Source organism: Notechis scutatus, chromosome 1 (assembly GCF_049901735.1).
Source record: "Notechis scutatus isolate UNSWTSFEM ecotype Mainland chromosome 1, rNotScu1.2, whole genome shotgun sequence".
In the NCBI taxonomy this organism is placed as follows: Eukaryota; Metazoa; Chordata; class Lepidosauria; order Squamata; family Elapidae; genus Notechis; species Notechis scutatus.
In genome coordinates, this window is record NC_142009.1 from 94,060,071 (window position 1) to 94,076,712 (window position 16,642).

The 16,642-nt window shown below is 35.7% G+C and overlaps 1 protein-coding gene across 1 annotated transcript in view; it reads left to right on the top strand.

Annotated features, from left to right (window-relative positions):
• Window positions 1–16,642, top strand: part of STX7 (syntaxin 7) — a 37,356-nt gene that overhangs the window by 14,177 nt on the left and 6,537 nt on the right. The window contains exons 3-8 of the mRNA XM_026666114.2: window positions 5,783–5,852; window positions 6,459–6,549; window positions 11,915–12,052; window positions 13,742–13,794; window positions 14,751–14,841; window positions 15,942–16,014. Coding sequence (XP_026521899.1) covers window positions 5,783–5,852; window positions 6,459–6,549; window positions 11,915–12,052; window positions 13,742–13,794; window positions 14,751–14,841; window positions 15,942–16,014 — 516 coding nt within the window. The remainder of the gene's footprint in view (window positions 1–5,782; window positions 5,853–6,458; window positions 6,550–11,914; window positions 12,053–13,741; window positions 13,795–14,750; window positions 14,842–15,941; window positions 16,015–16,642) is intronic.

Below are 16,642 nucleotides of genomic sequence, written 5' to 3' on the forward strand. Positions count from 1 at the left end.
ATTTGGATGGTTTCAACAAAATCATTCAGAAGCTCTAGTTCAAAATATCTACAACACATCAGTTTGCACTAAAATCAATTGTCATTTATTTATTTAGGTTTATAAGGCAATCCATCTCATTGTCATGACTCTGGGTTGCAGCAAATATAAAATTGGAAATCAGGATAAAACTATAAACAGCTATTAAAATCCAACATGAACACAACTACTTCACAGGCTCTGCCATATATTCCATCATTGTGAGAGAGTTGGCAGTGATAAGCAGCTTTGATGGTTATTAGGAATGATAGTCCCCTAACAGTTGGGTTGGCTAAATATATATAAACCAGGATAGTCATTTAATACTGTTGTATCTTTAAGAGAATGCTGTAATTGTGATTGGCTGAGGTTCCTCCAACAGCCATAAGATGGAGCCAGAAACCTGGTTTGTTCTCTCCTTGCATTTCCTGTTTTGCTGTATTGCCTGATCGTCATTCTGTTTGGATTGCTGTGAGTCTTGCAACTGTTAGCAAACTCCGTTTACTGAACTCTATTTATGATACTTGACTTCGTTTTTGGATTATCCCTGGACTGATACTAACTGCTTTAACCGTGTATGATTTGGACTGTTTATTGGACTTTGTTTATCCATTTACTGGAAGTAAAACCTATATTTTACTATTCAGTATATCCATATGCTGGTCGTGTGTTATTCAACATCACTCTCACTATGTTTCCCTGAGTGCACTCATTCTCCTAACGGGGAGACTCAACAATTGTAATAATAAATGAAAGGTATTGTTACATGACAGTCGCTTTGAGAAATAAGACATGTAGTGTCTTAGTAATCTATTCATGGGACCAGCCGGCATCACCGATTATTAGGAATAGTGGAAGTTGCAACATCCAGGAGTTAAGACATCTGGAAGGCAACTGATTGTTGTGAGGAACATAGAATGACATCAGGTTAGCATAAATCTGATAAATATTGATCAACTGGATCTCCTTAATTAAAAATATAATAGAGTAATGTTTGAATCTAGCCACAATAGTTCTGCCCCCCCCCCCCCACTATTCAACATTTGAATTCTTTCCTTTTTCAATTTCAGAACTCCAAATTGGGAAAGTCCTTGAGTAGGAATGACAGGAGGATAAACACAGGCAATTAGATTATGCTGTTGACACAATTTTGTATCTAACCTTACTACGGTGATTTATTAACTTCTGAATCATTCTAGATAGAACAAGATTCAGTTCAAGGGTCATGGAACACTCGCCATGGAATTGACAGTAGGAATTTATCTTTAAAAGTCTACATGAATCAACAAAACTGCAAAACTATAGTTCATTTGTGTTTAAGATTAGAGCAAGATGGATGGAATAATTAAATTCCCCTTAATTAAATAGTCATTCTGTGCATATAATACTTTCATCCTATGTAGCTGGCAAAGGAGTTGTGATAGATATTATATAATGGAAAGCATTTTACTTCTGGTCATAAAAATGTTATAATTTTTTATAATTTTCAGTTAATACAATCTGCTCTTAAACATTTCTTCTTTCCTGATGAAATTTGATAGCTGTGAAAAATTATTTTTATATATATATAATTTTTCACAGCTATCAAATTTCATCAGGAAAGAAGAAATCAGTAAAATTAAGGAGGCAAACCAGGCAGGAAACATGACCAGATGAGCTATTTTTGTAAAGCTATATTAATAGAATCATGCAAATGTACAACTTTCCTGCCATCTTCACAGCCTGAGCAACTAGGGAGAGTCCATTCTGAGCCTCTTGTTCTGCCCATTGTTCAAATCTGGGCTATATTCTCTCTTATCTGACCATTCCCTCGGCAGCATTTCTTTACCCCATCATTCAAGGTCTTTACCACATAACAGTACAGAATGCTACTTTACATAGTCCTATTCCCTGGGCTTTTTAGCTGTTGGTAGTAATGTGATGTGCTAAAATATTCTTATTTTATAAAACAAAGATGAACATATTGATTAGGTTCGCATATCTTGATGAATCATAATGTGGTTCATTTAGCATTGACTGTAAATTTTAATTCCTGTGGTTTATACTTTAGTGTTATGCCAACCCTGACAATTATTAACTACATTAGTGCATTATGTGAATTTGGTCATTGCTCTTGATAATAACTTAAGTGGATCAGAAGACAGGAAACTTTATTTTATAAAATGTCAACTATATCACCATTTAAAACAATGACCAAATGTCTTTCAATTTAAATAACAGTTTATAGTTTAGAAATGTATTATTTACTAGCTTAATGGGTGCTCTTCTGTGTAGTAGAGGAATAAAATGATGATGATCTTTAACGTGGAGTGTTCTGCGACCCTGGACATCACTGACATCTTTTAGAAGTAACATTATGAAACATTATTTTTCTCTTTATTTAGCCCAGTGCAGAACAAAGGAATAGTAATGATGCAAAGCTGTTTTATAAGTGATCAATGTCAAGCCATCATTCCTTAGAAGTTTTTTCAGTTTTATCTGTAGGGTGTAGTTTGAAAGTTTATGAAACTTCTCCGGAGCAGCAGTTTTCAGTTTGATTTTTAAGGACTTTCACCCTCATCGTTACATGTTGATCAATAATATTTTTGGTGCTTGAGTCTCATAAGGATGAGTAGCAGCCCTTCCTCTTCTTGCCAAATATTTTATCAGTATATGTGTCAAGCCATTTGAGTCCTACAAAGACGTGGTTTTAAACAATCAGCATAAATTATAATAAAGTTAAGCACTTCCACCATTCCACTTTTCTTTCTATATCCTTGATGTCCTTTTGAGGACAATTCTTGCACTAGGTGATGCCTTTATTTTATTTGTAAGCAAGAGTGGCATTCTCTAGCCATTGGCCATACTAGCTCGATATGATGGGGGGTTCAAGACATTTGAACTACATCAGACTGCCAACCCTGTTCTAATCCTGTACTTTTAATTTTTTTAACTTATAAAAACATAATTGACTTAATTGAGTGTTCTCCATTTTAGTGGCCCATCCAATACCTCAAATGCTAATGTTACACAATAGAAATCAGGGAGAGGAAGAGAGAGGTGTAAGATTATAGTTTATAATTTACTTTTGTAAGAAGCTAGTTTTCAGTCAACCTTAACTAGATTTACTCTAACTAATTAAGGCCACATTTTCAATCGGTTATAACATCTTCAAGTCAAGCTCTGTTCCTGGCACCCTTGTTTACTTGGCAACATTTGGGAAGTGGTTTGCTATCGCCATCTGAGTGCTCCAGCTTCACCTACACTGCTGATATCACCTGGAGATCTCCCATCCAAATGCTAATCAGGCTCTAACCTACTTAGATTTAGAGCCTAGACAAGCTCAGCTAGATGCTGGCATCTATTGGTTCACATCAACAGAGAGACTGAAAAACTAACAAATAGAATGTTTCCTTGTAACTTAGCCTAATCTTTATTTTTTTTAATTGCTCTGAAATCATTTAATAGAAGTTTATATTTCTTGGGCGAATTTTGACATGGAATTAATTTCTAAAGCTGTAGAAAAATGGCCAGCAGGTGGCAGTCACTCATAAAAACGTGTTAGTGGTCTGTATACCATTTCAGACCACATTTAATATGTGCAACCAATTAAGTAAATTAATAAATCAATTCAGTAAATCAATTAAGTAAAGGAATGCTTTACGAGTTGACATAAATGTAACTTCCTTCAAGATGGGTGAATTCTGAACGATAATCTTAAAAGCTAGTGTGTCAGCTTGTGCATTTCAAGCACTTTTAGTAAATCACTTTTATAAATTTTCAAGCCTTTAAAGCATTTTCTACAGATCATTTTTATATATTTTCTCTATCATGGTCTCTGGGAACTCTTTAAGAATTAGTTTTAAATATTCTGGAGACTTCCGGTTTGAAGGAGCTTCGGCGACAGACAGAAATCTGCGATCGTGCACGGTTTCTGTCTGGGCTCGCCGCTGGGCGCCCGAGCCGGCTGGTTTGGGGCTAAGCCACCCCGTAGAGGTGGTGAAGAGGGGGAGACCGCCAGCAGGGTCGAGGAGAGCCACATCTCTCCTCCTCAGCTGGCCATTACTCCCTTTCCCGAAGGCGGTTGCAGCAGTGGTCAGAAATGGCCACCACAAAGAAGAACTCGACTGGAAAAGAATGTGCAGGAGGAAGATAAGAAGTTAAAGGTTTGGGTGACTGGGTTAAATTGTAAAAGCAACAAGCAAGGTACCCTGGAATTTAAACTTACAAAAAAATAACATCGCTCCCAAAGAAGAGTCGGAAGCAGCGAAGGAAAGTGAAAAGGGAAAGGTTTGGCTTTTTTTTTTTCTCTCCTTCCCTATACTGACAACTAAGAGACAACTAATAAGAAATTGGAAAAATCCGCTTTGACATCAACAGGCAATTAAGCTGAAAATAAAACAAAATGCCAAAGGGATAATAAAGATTTCTGGACATTAAAAATTTTCTTTTTCATAAGCAGGAAGGGAGAGAAAAAGAATAAGGGCAGGATTTGGAAGAGGGAGGAGACTGCCTGGAATTAAAAAGAATCTACAGTAAAACTTCAACAAGACTTCTAAAAGATACATTTTAACTGAAACTTTGCAACTAAATAGTAACCCCAGGAAGAGAAAGTGAAGAAAAAAAGAGCAAAAAGAAACAGCCTGCGTGTATTTGGATTATTTGGTGATCTTTGGATTCTTGGTTATTACATTTGAATGACAAAAATTAATCGGGTGGTTGTTTAAAAATGTATACAATGGCATCACTTCTAGATGAATTGAAAATGGAGCTTAAAAAGTACAAAGAAGATGCACAAGAAGGGAAGGGTTCTTTTGGCTTCATTTTTCAATTCTTAGAAATGGAGATTTGGAACTATGAGAAACACAAGAAAAGATCCAATTCATACTAATTTTCCAGGATGTATGTTAACCATGTTGAATTCTTGAATACATTTATTCTGGTTCCCTCTTCCTTCAGTGTATCTGTCTAGTGTTCAAATTTAACACGTGTTTGGGGAGGACTACACCAATTTCAGGACTGGAATAAGTGAAATCTAAATTCAAAAGTAAAAAAAAGAGTACTTGACAATTGATAACCACTTTTTTTATATGTGTGATTACAAAATACAAAACTTTTCATTCTTTATTTCATGTAGTAATTGATGCATGTGGAAAGGGTTAATTCTAGCAAGTATATCCCATGCTTTGTGTACATTTGGGTGAAGGTTTTAGATTTTTTAAAAATAGGATTCCTAGTCACAAGAATGGGTCATCTCCACATACAATCCTTCTTTCTTTTTGTTAAATTGTAAGTAATCTCCTTACATTTTAGGGAGTTAAGAACTAGATTCAACATCTTTATTTGACAGTATTTGTCACATCTGTAGTATTTTCATTGCCTGAAATAATACAGAAAGGAATCATCTGTACCTTGTTATGGATTTGGGCCCTTTATCGGTCTGTTTTGATGTACATTTCTTGTTCTATTAACGTGAGATTATTGATATCAAGTAAAATTTTTCTTAAACATTTAGTATTTGTATAGCATCAGTTCTACTTAAAGCACTGAGAGATTTTTAAAATGTGATTTGAAAGGGGTTCAGTTTTCACTGGTTCAGTTGCACCGTGATCTGTTTTATATAGTGTTGCATGTATATCACAATAGTTGTGTTGAATTGGATCTTCTCCAACCCTGTTAACTGGTACGCATTTCTGAATTTGCAATTAGGAATGCATGGCGTTGTGGTGGAGCTGTATCACTTACAAAATCTCTTCTACTTTCCCCCACCCCCATCCCCAAACAGCTGCAGAAATACAAAGAGTACTGAATCAACTTGGAACCCCACAAGACACACACGAACTGCGGCAAGAGCTGTAAGTGCTTCATGAGGTGACCTTTCATTGGGTTGCATTGTAGATGCAACTTCTCAGTAAATGCTGGGGTCTTATCAAAGTGCTCAGCAACTTGAAAACATTTGACAACAAAATGGAAGAGAGAGAGGGAGTGAACATTTATCTGTTTATTGACATGTTAATACATCAAGTATATTTTTGGCATTGCCAAACACTCAGATAGAAACAAAAAAAATCCACTATTGAGCTAATAAAAGTCATCTAATTGATTCAGATAGTTTGAATTACATGTTTGCTATCTTCAACATTTATCATTGAATGTTACATTCAAACTGCAACAAACTCAGAATGAAGATTTTGTGAGCCTCTCTATGTATAAATGCTAAATTTCTTTTGTGGAGTTTATGTCACCAATTTTGGTCAGTAACTATTCTTTTTATGAAGTGAAATCTGCTCTAGCACTATTAAGTTCTTTGTTCTTCATTTGCATTGAACTAAAGCCAGGAATTATTTTGGACACATTCAGTAATAAATATCTATTTCCCAAAGGTTTATCTTAAAGACAATAGTGATATAGTAATGTTTGTAAAATATACCCAGCAAGTCACCTGTAACTTTCTGTTCTAGGCAACAAAAGCAGCAATATACAAACCAACTTGCCAAAGAGACAGACAAATACATAAAAGAATTTGGATCTCTGCCTTCAATAAGTGAGCAGGTATAGAAATGTAGTGTTTGTATAAACATTTTGGTTTTTTTATAAAGTTGTTATTCTTTAAGTCTATGGTATGTGCTTGTAAGCATTGATTCCTGATCCAGTAAAACATACTAAAACAAATTGGTGTATTTGTCATAATGAAGAAGCTTGATATTTCTGAACTGGTTGGATTATAAACTGGCCTGCTGATTATAGTACTTGTAATAACACAGACTGTAAAAATGTGCAATTGTCATATTGATCTTATTGGGCCTAAAATATACCCAGAGCTGCAGTGAATATCTGGAGTTGGCATATAAAACACATTAAGCTGAATCTGGAGCAAATATTTTGTTGGTGTGTGTGTGTGTGTGTGTGTGTGTGTGTACAATATGCAATTTTGTGACTATCAATGTTACAAAAGAAAACAGTTGTAATATAGCAGTCTAATAATGACACTATAAAATATTTAGAACTATCTTCATATCATAGCCTGGAAACATAGACTAGGTTGCTATCTTGGTGAATGAAAAAGATCCAGAATAGGTCTGTTTTTAAAAGGTGCCTTTTTTGTGTGAATACTGCTTAGGATGTGCGTTAAACATGAGAGATATAAGGATAAAGATTAAAGAAACCCCAAATTCTGTGCACTTAGTCCAAATTTCTGAAACAACATAGTTTCCATACCCGCTGACATCCATCTAAATTCCTGAATTTCAACTAGTGTGATGAATACGCTATATCTGGGGTACATCATTTTGAGAAAGGTATTTTTGCCACATTATGGAATTATAGAATTAACTCAGGAAGGAACTTTTTTCCTGGTAGATAGGAAGCACACAAAATGAAAAACATGTCTTGTTTAATGTTTTGGATAAAACACCCAAATTGAAATGTTCCATCTATTTCTTTTAATCAGTTATGTTCTGATGGGATAAATCTTGAAATTCTTTCAGAGATATCAATTAAATTTAGAATAAAGGCTGTGAAAGAAGGTGAAATGGCAGGCCATGCTGACTGCTATTAGACAATGTTGCTGAAACGTTGGTGAATATAATGCATTTTTAAAAATAGTTTGTAAAATATCAAAATAAATCCCCAGAAGAACCAGGGGAATGCAAGTCTGCTGTCACCTATTGAAAAAGCAGTTTGTTCAGATTAGAATCTTTTATTGGTAGAGCTGAAGGTTTTAATTTCAGCAAAGAAGTATTTTAAGTTCTTTAAATAATTCCTGAACTACTGGGGTGACATATTAGTACAGTAAATAGACAGTTAAGTTCTTCAGCCAGCATAGCTGGGTGAGGAATTCTGGGATTTGAAGTCCACAAGTCTTAAAGTTGCCAAGTTTGGAGACCTCTGTATTAGTAGGACAGAAGAGCTAACCTCTCAACCGGTTTTCACTTAGCAGTTCTTGTTGCCTTCAGACAAATAAACCAGGCAGATATGCACAAAATATACTTTTTTAAAAAAAGTTCCTGTGAGACGTTTCCTTAAAAGTTTTCATAAAAATGCAGCATCCTTTTATTTGTTTGTAATAGCCATGTTATCCTACTAAGATCAGATACCAAGTTTGGCAAGTCCCCTTCCCGAACGTTATTGTGATATTGTAAGTGAAGTTCTTGTTTGAGCATGTAAATCAGGGGTCCCCAAACTTGGCAACTTTAAGACTTGTGGACTTCAACTCCCAGAATTCTGGGAGTTGAAGTCCACAAGTCTTAAAGTTGCCAAGTTTGGAGACCTCTGATGTAAATGAATTGCTGGTGTGTGTGTGTGTGTGTGTGTGTGTGTGTGTGGTGTGATACTGTTTCTTAACTTCAAGAATAACCCACAAGAAAACACATCTCCTATGAGCTTTAACTACAGTTCATTATCTAAATACACAGTTAAGTTCCTTATAGCATAGAATCTTTTCAAAACAGCAATAATTTATTTGGCAGACACTCTTATATGAATAGTTTCATTTTCTCTTGGTATGTGTTCAACTCATTGCTTTCTTCTCCATATTCCCTTCCACCTCATCCTGGCCTTTCTAAATTAATAGCAGTAATTGCCAATTACTGCTTTGACTAGGCTGGGGGAAAGAATTTTTAACAAATCTTCACATTAAAAAAAAAAAACTGAGATGGGACTAAAACCCTTGAAATGTGGATGTATTATTCTGAGACCAAAACAGGTGGCTGAAATGTTTTGCACATCCCTCTTGATAACTATTCTCTTGAGAGATGTTTATGTAAAAGACATACAGCATAACATTTGGTTTCATTTTGTTTGTGCTGTAAATAGCCTCTTGTGCTTTTGAGAAAAGAGAAGTTAGGTTATTCAAACTTTTTCATTTAAGTCCATCCAGCACACACGTGTTAGAAACAGATGTTCAGCTTATCAGTGAATTGTGTTTAATTAATTAATCGGTTGGTTAAAACAAATTTATACAGCCACCCAACTCACACATAGCTGACTCCAGGCAGCTTACAATATATAAAAATCCAGAACATAAAAACCTATAATAGCAACAGCACTTAGACTTATATACCATGTTATGTTGCTTTAGAGCCCTCTCTAAATGATTTTACGGAATCAGCATATTGCCACCAACATTCTGGACCTTCATTTTACTGATCCCAGAAGGATGGAAGGCTGAATTAACCTTGAGCCAGTCAGGCTCAAACTCCTGGCAGTGAGCAGAGTCATTCTGCAATTCTGCATTCTAACCATTGTGCCACCACAACTCCCTATAACCTTCACCCCCTTGGCAGCAGCAATACAATCAAATAATTGATTGCTCCTTCTCCATTCATGATTCCCAGGCCCTCTGACAAAACCATACTTTTGGATCTTTCAGAAAAGCAACAAGGTTGATGTTCCACAGAGAAGAGGCTACTGCTGAAAAGGTCCTTTTACATGGTCCCACTAAATGTACTTCCAAAATCAATGGGACTCTGTCTTCTTGTATATCTCTTGCATTCCTATTTATCTATCTACTAGATGTAGGTAAGATAGAAGGGCTCGAACCAAAGAAACCCAGGTTGAATTATCTACTTGTCAGTCCTCTTCTTGATCACTTTAGTTAGTTCTCTGTCCAAGTTACCTCTGGGTGCAGTGATTAGAAGCAATCTCCATGTGCATCATCTTGAACTTCTAAAGCATTGGTGTCAAACTCACAGTGTCGCATTGCTGTCATGTGATGTATCATGACTTTTTTCCCCCTTCTGGGAGCTTGGGTGGGCGTGGCATGCGCATGACGCATCCGATCAGTGGGCCACCAGTTTGACACTCCTGTTCTAAAAGAAAGGCAGAATATACATATGATTAATAAATATTCTAAGTAGTTTGGGATAGGAGTTACTAGAATATAGATACCTTTGGGTAAGTCACAATTACCCAAAATAGATGTCTGTTTGAACAGGTATGGCAGCCCTTAATAGCTGTCCCTATGTCCATTTAGATGTCTAAACGTTTATACTTATACTAAATAATTATACTATAATTATTAATATCCAGATATGCTATAATAATAGTTGACCTTGTCATAAATAATCATCATCTTCATTTAACTACCCCATAATCCCTTGCGGCAGGAGTCCCCAACCACCGGTCCACGGACCGGTACCGGTCCGTGGAACAAATCCTACCGGGCCGCTGGTTCCGGGTAGAAAGCTCACCGGAAGCCCTTTTTCATCAAAACAAGATGGCGGCGCCCAGCGCTTCCGGTGAGCTTTTCCGGGTAGAAAGCCATTTCTACCCGGAAAAGCTCACGGAGTGGCGCCGCATCTTTTGATGAAAAGGCTTCCGTGAGCTCACCGAAGCCCTTTTTCATCAAAACAAGATGGCGGCGCCCAGCCGATGCCGGTACCGGGCTGCGGCATAAAGAAGGTTGGGGACCACTGCCTTGCGGGATGGAGTCTGGGCAACTGAATGGAACTAGCAGAGTGTTTTAATGCCCGGATGCCCTTCCTGTTGCCAGTGAAGAGTTTTGTTCAGCAGATATATTCTCATTGTGCTCGGAGAGAGAAATATCTGCCTCTACCTAGGATCGAACTCATAGCCTCCTGTGAAGCGAGAGCTCCACCTCTAGGCCACCGCACCACTCTACCTTGCCATAAATAATGATGGTGAAGAAATTATTTTATTTGCATTTTAATGTGAAGTTCATCTCCACTTCTGTATTCCCTGAAATATAGTTATATCCACAATGTTCCCATTGTTCCACATTTTGCAATGCAGTCTTGAAAAAGAATGGAAGAAAAGTGTATGTGGGGAATGTGCATGAAAGTGAACACCTATTTTTCAGCGAACGTTAAAAAGAATTGCAAATAGATACAAAATATTAATGATTTGGAGTTTGTGCTGCTTGGCTGCTTTATGTTTTAACTTTTATAATGCTTGTAATTGTTTTTATTTGAATTTAATTTTGTTCACCACCAAGTTACTCATTGAGATGGGCAACCATCTACATTGGATAGTTGGATGACCAGATAGATAGATAGATAGATAGAGATAGATAGATAGATAATCAGATAGATGATAGATGATAGATAATAAGATAGATAGATAGATAGATAGATAGATAGATAGATAGATAGATAGATAATAAGATAGATAGATAATAAGATAGATGATAGATGATAGATAATAAGATAGATAGATAGATAGATAGATAGATAGATAGATAATTAGATAGATAGATAATAAGATAGATAGATAATAAGATAGATGATTGATAGATAATAAGATAGATAGATAGATAGATAGATAGATGATAGATAGATAGATAGATAATAAGATAGATGATAGATGATAGATAATAAGATAGATAGATAGATAGATAGATAGATAGATAGATAAGATAGATGATAGATGATAGATAATAAGATAGATAGATAGATAGATAGATAGATAGATAGATGATAGATAAGATAGATAGATAGATAGATAGATAATAAGATAGATAGATAGATGATAGATAGATAGATAGATAGATAGATAATAAGATAGATGATAGATAGATAGATAGATAGATAGATAGATAGATGATAGATAATAAGATAGATAGATAGATAGATGATAGATAATAAGATAGATAGATAGATAGATAGATAGATAGATAGATAGATAGATAGATAGATAATAGATGATAGATAATAAAATAGATAGATAGATAGAGGTCAGAAGAAACTGAATTGAAATCAACATATACATGTAGTTGTACATACAGATATATTTATTTAAATTAGATACTTTATAAAATTACATAACAAGAATTAGGGGTAGATGATTGCCGAATATTTTGTCATAGTGGCTGAATTTTTACCAAACTTCAGCAGATTAGTTAAAGAACTGGTTTGCGGTGAAATTATTTTGATTTGATTTGTTTGCTTTCTTTGCTCAGCGACAGAGAAGAATTCAAAAGGATCGACTAGTGAATGAGTTCACCACAGCGCTTACAAATTTCCAGCGGGTCCAAAGACAAGCTGCTCAGAAGGAGAGAGAATTTGTGGCCAGAGTTCGGGCCAGTTCTAGGGTATCAGTAAGTATAATTAATTAATCCACACTTGCACTACTAATTCTGGAAGATACTGAAAGAACTAGAATAGATGATATTATTTCTTTTCCCATTACAATGTATGTTTTAGAGTGCCTGAAGTACAGTATTAATATCATTTCTGTGCAATCCGCTACTAAAGTCCGTTTAGGAAATGCAGTTGATCAAATGCCTGATCTTCTGTAATCGCAATAAATTATACATTAGATAAATAGTTTGAGACAAGAGGAAATAATAACTTGAGAGATTTTCTCGTGTCCAGGAATCATGCCAGCCCAAGTCAGATCTGAATATAGTGACATGATGGACCAAAAAAGAGGACTGTCGTCTTTATTTTTGTCAGTGTGTGGGATTTACAGACACCTGAATAGAATAATTAACACTGTGTGGTGCAGCTATTTGATACTATACTTGCCTAAGTAAATATTTACCCTAAGACTCTCGGCATTTTTTTTTCTTCTGTTCAATCATACCTGATTCTTAGACACTACCCAGACAAGTCTCTCCAAGTTTTCTTGGCAAAGTTTTTCAGAAATGGTTTGCCAGTGCTAGCTTCCTGGGGTAGAGAGAAAGTAACTGATCCAAAGTCACCTAACTGGCTTTGTGCTTAAGACAAGACTAGAAGTCATAGTCGCTTGGTTTCTAACTGTAAGAGCCAAAGGCATTGCCTTCTTCCCATGAATCCTCGATGCCTTAACCAATCAGTACACCAAACCATCTCTCTAATCATTACTTTCTGCTATTTTTTTCTACGGAGTTGAAGTCTACATTGAGCAGTGAATCTTAAGCAGTTTTTACTGAACTTGGAAGTGTATTAACTTGATCCTTATTTAGGTGAAGTTAAAACTGATAGAATATTTTAATCTCTTCATCCCATACAACCTCCTGCACCTTCCCCTCTCCTCTAAAAAGCCTTTATAGAGGATCGGGATATCAGATAAAACTGCTGCTGTGGACGGAAAGGATAATCTAAAATTGAATCACTCTTGCACTGATCTCACAATATTTAGAGGAATGCCCCAACCGTCTCTGAAGGATGCTCAGGATCACAATAATTAGAAAAGGCAGTTTAGTCTTTAATCTGCTAGACTTCCTTTTTTATATTACTATTGTAAGCAGTTGCATCTAACCTTATCCCAGTTGTTTTTCCCTGAGCATTATAAGATCTGATATCCTACATAGATATCCACTCTTGTTTTCTGAAAACAGGAAAATAAAATATTCCCAACCCACTCAGATGGCTAATCTCTAACCTCCATGACATCCCATTTCTGTTTTGCCTTCATTCTCTGTCTTTCAGTTTTTATTATCACAATGCACAAATCTTCGTGCCTATTTTTAATCAGAAAGATGCTAGGTGCTGGGGGTGGTGGTTGTTTTTGTTTTGGTCTTTTAAATGTTCTATATTAAGCCATAGTCTAAATCACATTTATGCTTGGATTTGGGCAACATACAGCATTGAATGCTTGTGGTATACAAATCTTCTAATACCAGATTCTAGAACAACATTTCATAGACCCCTTGATCTCTTCTTGTTATATCAGAGTTTAATTTGGAACTACAGTTCTCCAGATCTGGTCTCTTATTAAGTGCTGAACTCTTGCTGGTGAGCATTGAAGTACATTTGAGTCCGTTTCCAAAGTTGTAACTTGTTATTTTCATATCACTTGACAGGGTGGTGCCACAGAAGAAAGTTACAGAGAAGGAACCCTTGTATCTTGGGATAGGTAAGAAATATGAAAAATCAAAGTATGAAAAAACCCCTGTGTTTAATTTGATTGCAACAGCAATAGCACTTAGACTTATATACAGCTTCCTAGCACTTTATAGAACTCTCTAAGTGGTTTGCAGACTCTGTAAACTCCTCATTTTACTGACTTCCGAAGGATGGAAGGCTGGGTCAACCTTGAGCCAGTTAGGATCAAACACCTGGCAGGGGAAGCCTTCAATAATGCATTCTAACCACTGTGCCACCACGGCTTCTTATTAGAGATATAAATCCTTGCATCTCTAATAAGCAACAATAGTACAACACAAAGTACACTCTGATTTTAACTTGATATTCTGTGTTTTCAGAATTATGTTTTTCCCCTCATTGTTAATGTGCATTGTTCGAAAGTCCCTTAGTTTAGATGGTCTATCTCCCATCATTATTGTGTACAATTTGAAGAGAAATTGGAGGATTGATAGGAGTGGCAGATTAACTCTAAGAGCCAAAGGCATTGCCTTCTTCCCATGAATCCTCTAGTGTACAAACAGATCATCCATGAAAATCATGGATAGTATACTATCATGACATGTAATAGGGCAGGGGTTGGCAACCTTAAACACTCAAAGAGCCACAAAGGTCCTAACCGGAGCTCCCTGTTCAATTCTGGAACTGACCAGACTCTATGGCGGTTCCCCTACCATAGAATCTCCTCCTAGCGCGGCATCCTTTTTCCTCTACCTGTCCAAACCAAAAGCCCTATCAATTGTGGAGCCAACTAGCAATAGGGAGCTGCAGCAGAGGGATGAAAGAGCCACATGCGGCTCCAGAGAGAATAGGGAGGAAAAGACAGAATTTGAGGTGCATCTCTTTTAATGCAGTAAAGATATTTTTTCCATATATAATAGTCTAATAGTGCATAATGTACTATGTATGTGTAGTGCATAATATGTTCTGTATATGTTTAACCCAAAGCCAACCTCAGACCCAAGTACTAGATGAAGAAATCACAGAAGATGACCTTCGGCTCATTGAAGAAAGAGAATCGGCCATCAGGCAGCTGGAGGTGAGCACTGGCCAATGACATCAAGAACAAGATGTTATTTATTATATTATGTCCGTGAACTAAAAGAGCTCGAGATGGAACTGGTTGCCCTTTAAGTTATTAATTCCTATAATTAATAAGTACAGCGTTACTCAGGACATCACATAGCATTACCTTACTTTACAAGAGTTTAAAGTTTGCTTTCTTCATGGATATCAAAGTATTAGACCATTAAAATGGTCTTTCATAATCTTGAAGATCTGCTAGGCTCTCAATTCCCATTGGAAGTTAGAGTCTGATTCCTAAAATGAATTTCCCCAGTTTTGAGGTAAATACTGCTATAGAATAACCTAAGTGTAATCCACACATTCAGCAGAGAACTTGCTAAGACAAAAGTACACCCATTTGTAAAATGCAAAGTCTTTGAATTTAATTAAGGCTGTGGAACCAGAAATACTGGATACTTCTGTCCTCGTTATTGTTGTATAATATAAACATGAAATGAATAATTGCCTCAGAATTCTTCTAAGTTTTGTATTCTTACTCAGGATGTCTGATCAATGCAATAAAATGATTTTATTGGAAAAATTAAGCCTAAAATTATATTTTTAAAAAGTTAAAATGATTTTATTGGAAGAATTAAGCCTAAAATTATATTTTTAAAAAGGTAGGAAATGAACACAGTCATATTCATGCTTACATTCGGCATTTAAAACACATTTATTCTACTTTGTACTTTGTGATTTTTTTGTTCTATTTTTGCTTTTAATTAAGCAATATGCATACAAATACACAAAATTTGCTCATGCCTGTGATACTGGTGATACACACACACACACATATATACATATATCATATTTCACTGTGATTGATGTATAATCTCTCTTAATAAACAACCCATTCATAATTTTTATCCTATCCTTCAAATTTACATTCCCCAAGGGTGGTTTTTCTAGTTTTCTCAAATTGAAAACTGCTTCCAAACTAGCTGTCTCATCAAAACATCTCTGTCCTACGTCTGTTTCCTCCTTTTCTTTCTACTCTAAATTGCTTGTGGTTTATTCCTGCGATGGTATTGTTCAGTGTTGAACATTGTTTTAATACAGTTTCTTTCTTTGTAGTCAGACATTCTTGACATAAATGAAATATTTAAAGATCTGGGAATGATGATTCATGAACAAGGAGATGTAATAGGTAAGCAAAGGTCAACCTTTTGAAACCTTGCCTTTTTGCCGCATTTGGGCATGCTAGTTATATTGTATTCGCTTTTACAAGTTGTAGCAGTTGAGGAAAAATCTATAATTAATTAGGAAAAAGACTTACATAAAGAGGAAATTTGGTACACCAGAATCTGAAGCAAGATTGATTTCAAAAGCTTAGTCGTCTCAAGGTCCTTGAATATGTTATATAGTTAGGATGAGAGTTTTAGCTCAAATTCATTGGGAGGGGCAATTGGTTATGGAATGCCTTGTTCTATTTCAATATATTATCATCTGTTGTGCAGGTACCTTCATGTAACATCAGGTGTTCCATTTCTTTGAGAACAAGAATAATCAAGAGTTATAATTTTTTAAATTGTTCCCTGGTATTTTCCAGGTTTTCCTGAAGCTTTACTTCTTGTAGCTTTACCCTACAAAGAGTTCAGATCAGAGTTAAAATGGTCAGAATGCATAGCAGAATTATTAGAAGTAGTCTTGTTTAATTAGAACTTTAAAAGTAATAATAACATGCACAGAATACCTGAGCAATGAGGGTTTTTTAAAAAGTCTTTTATAGCATGGTTTATACATAGCTCATTTCAAAACAAAATAGTTATGATTAT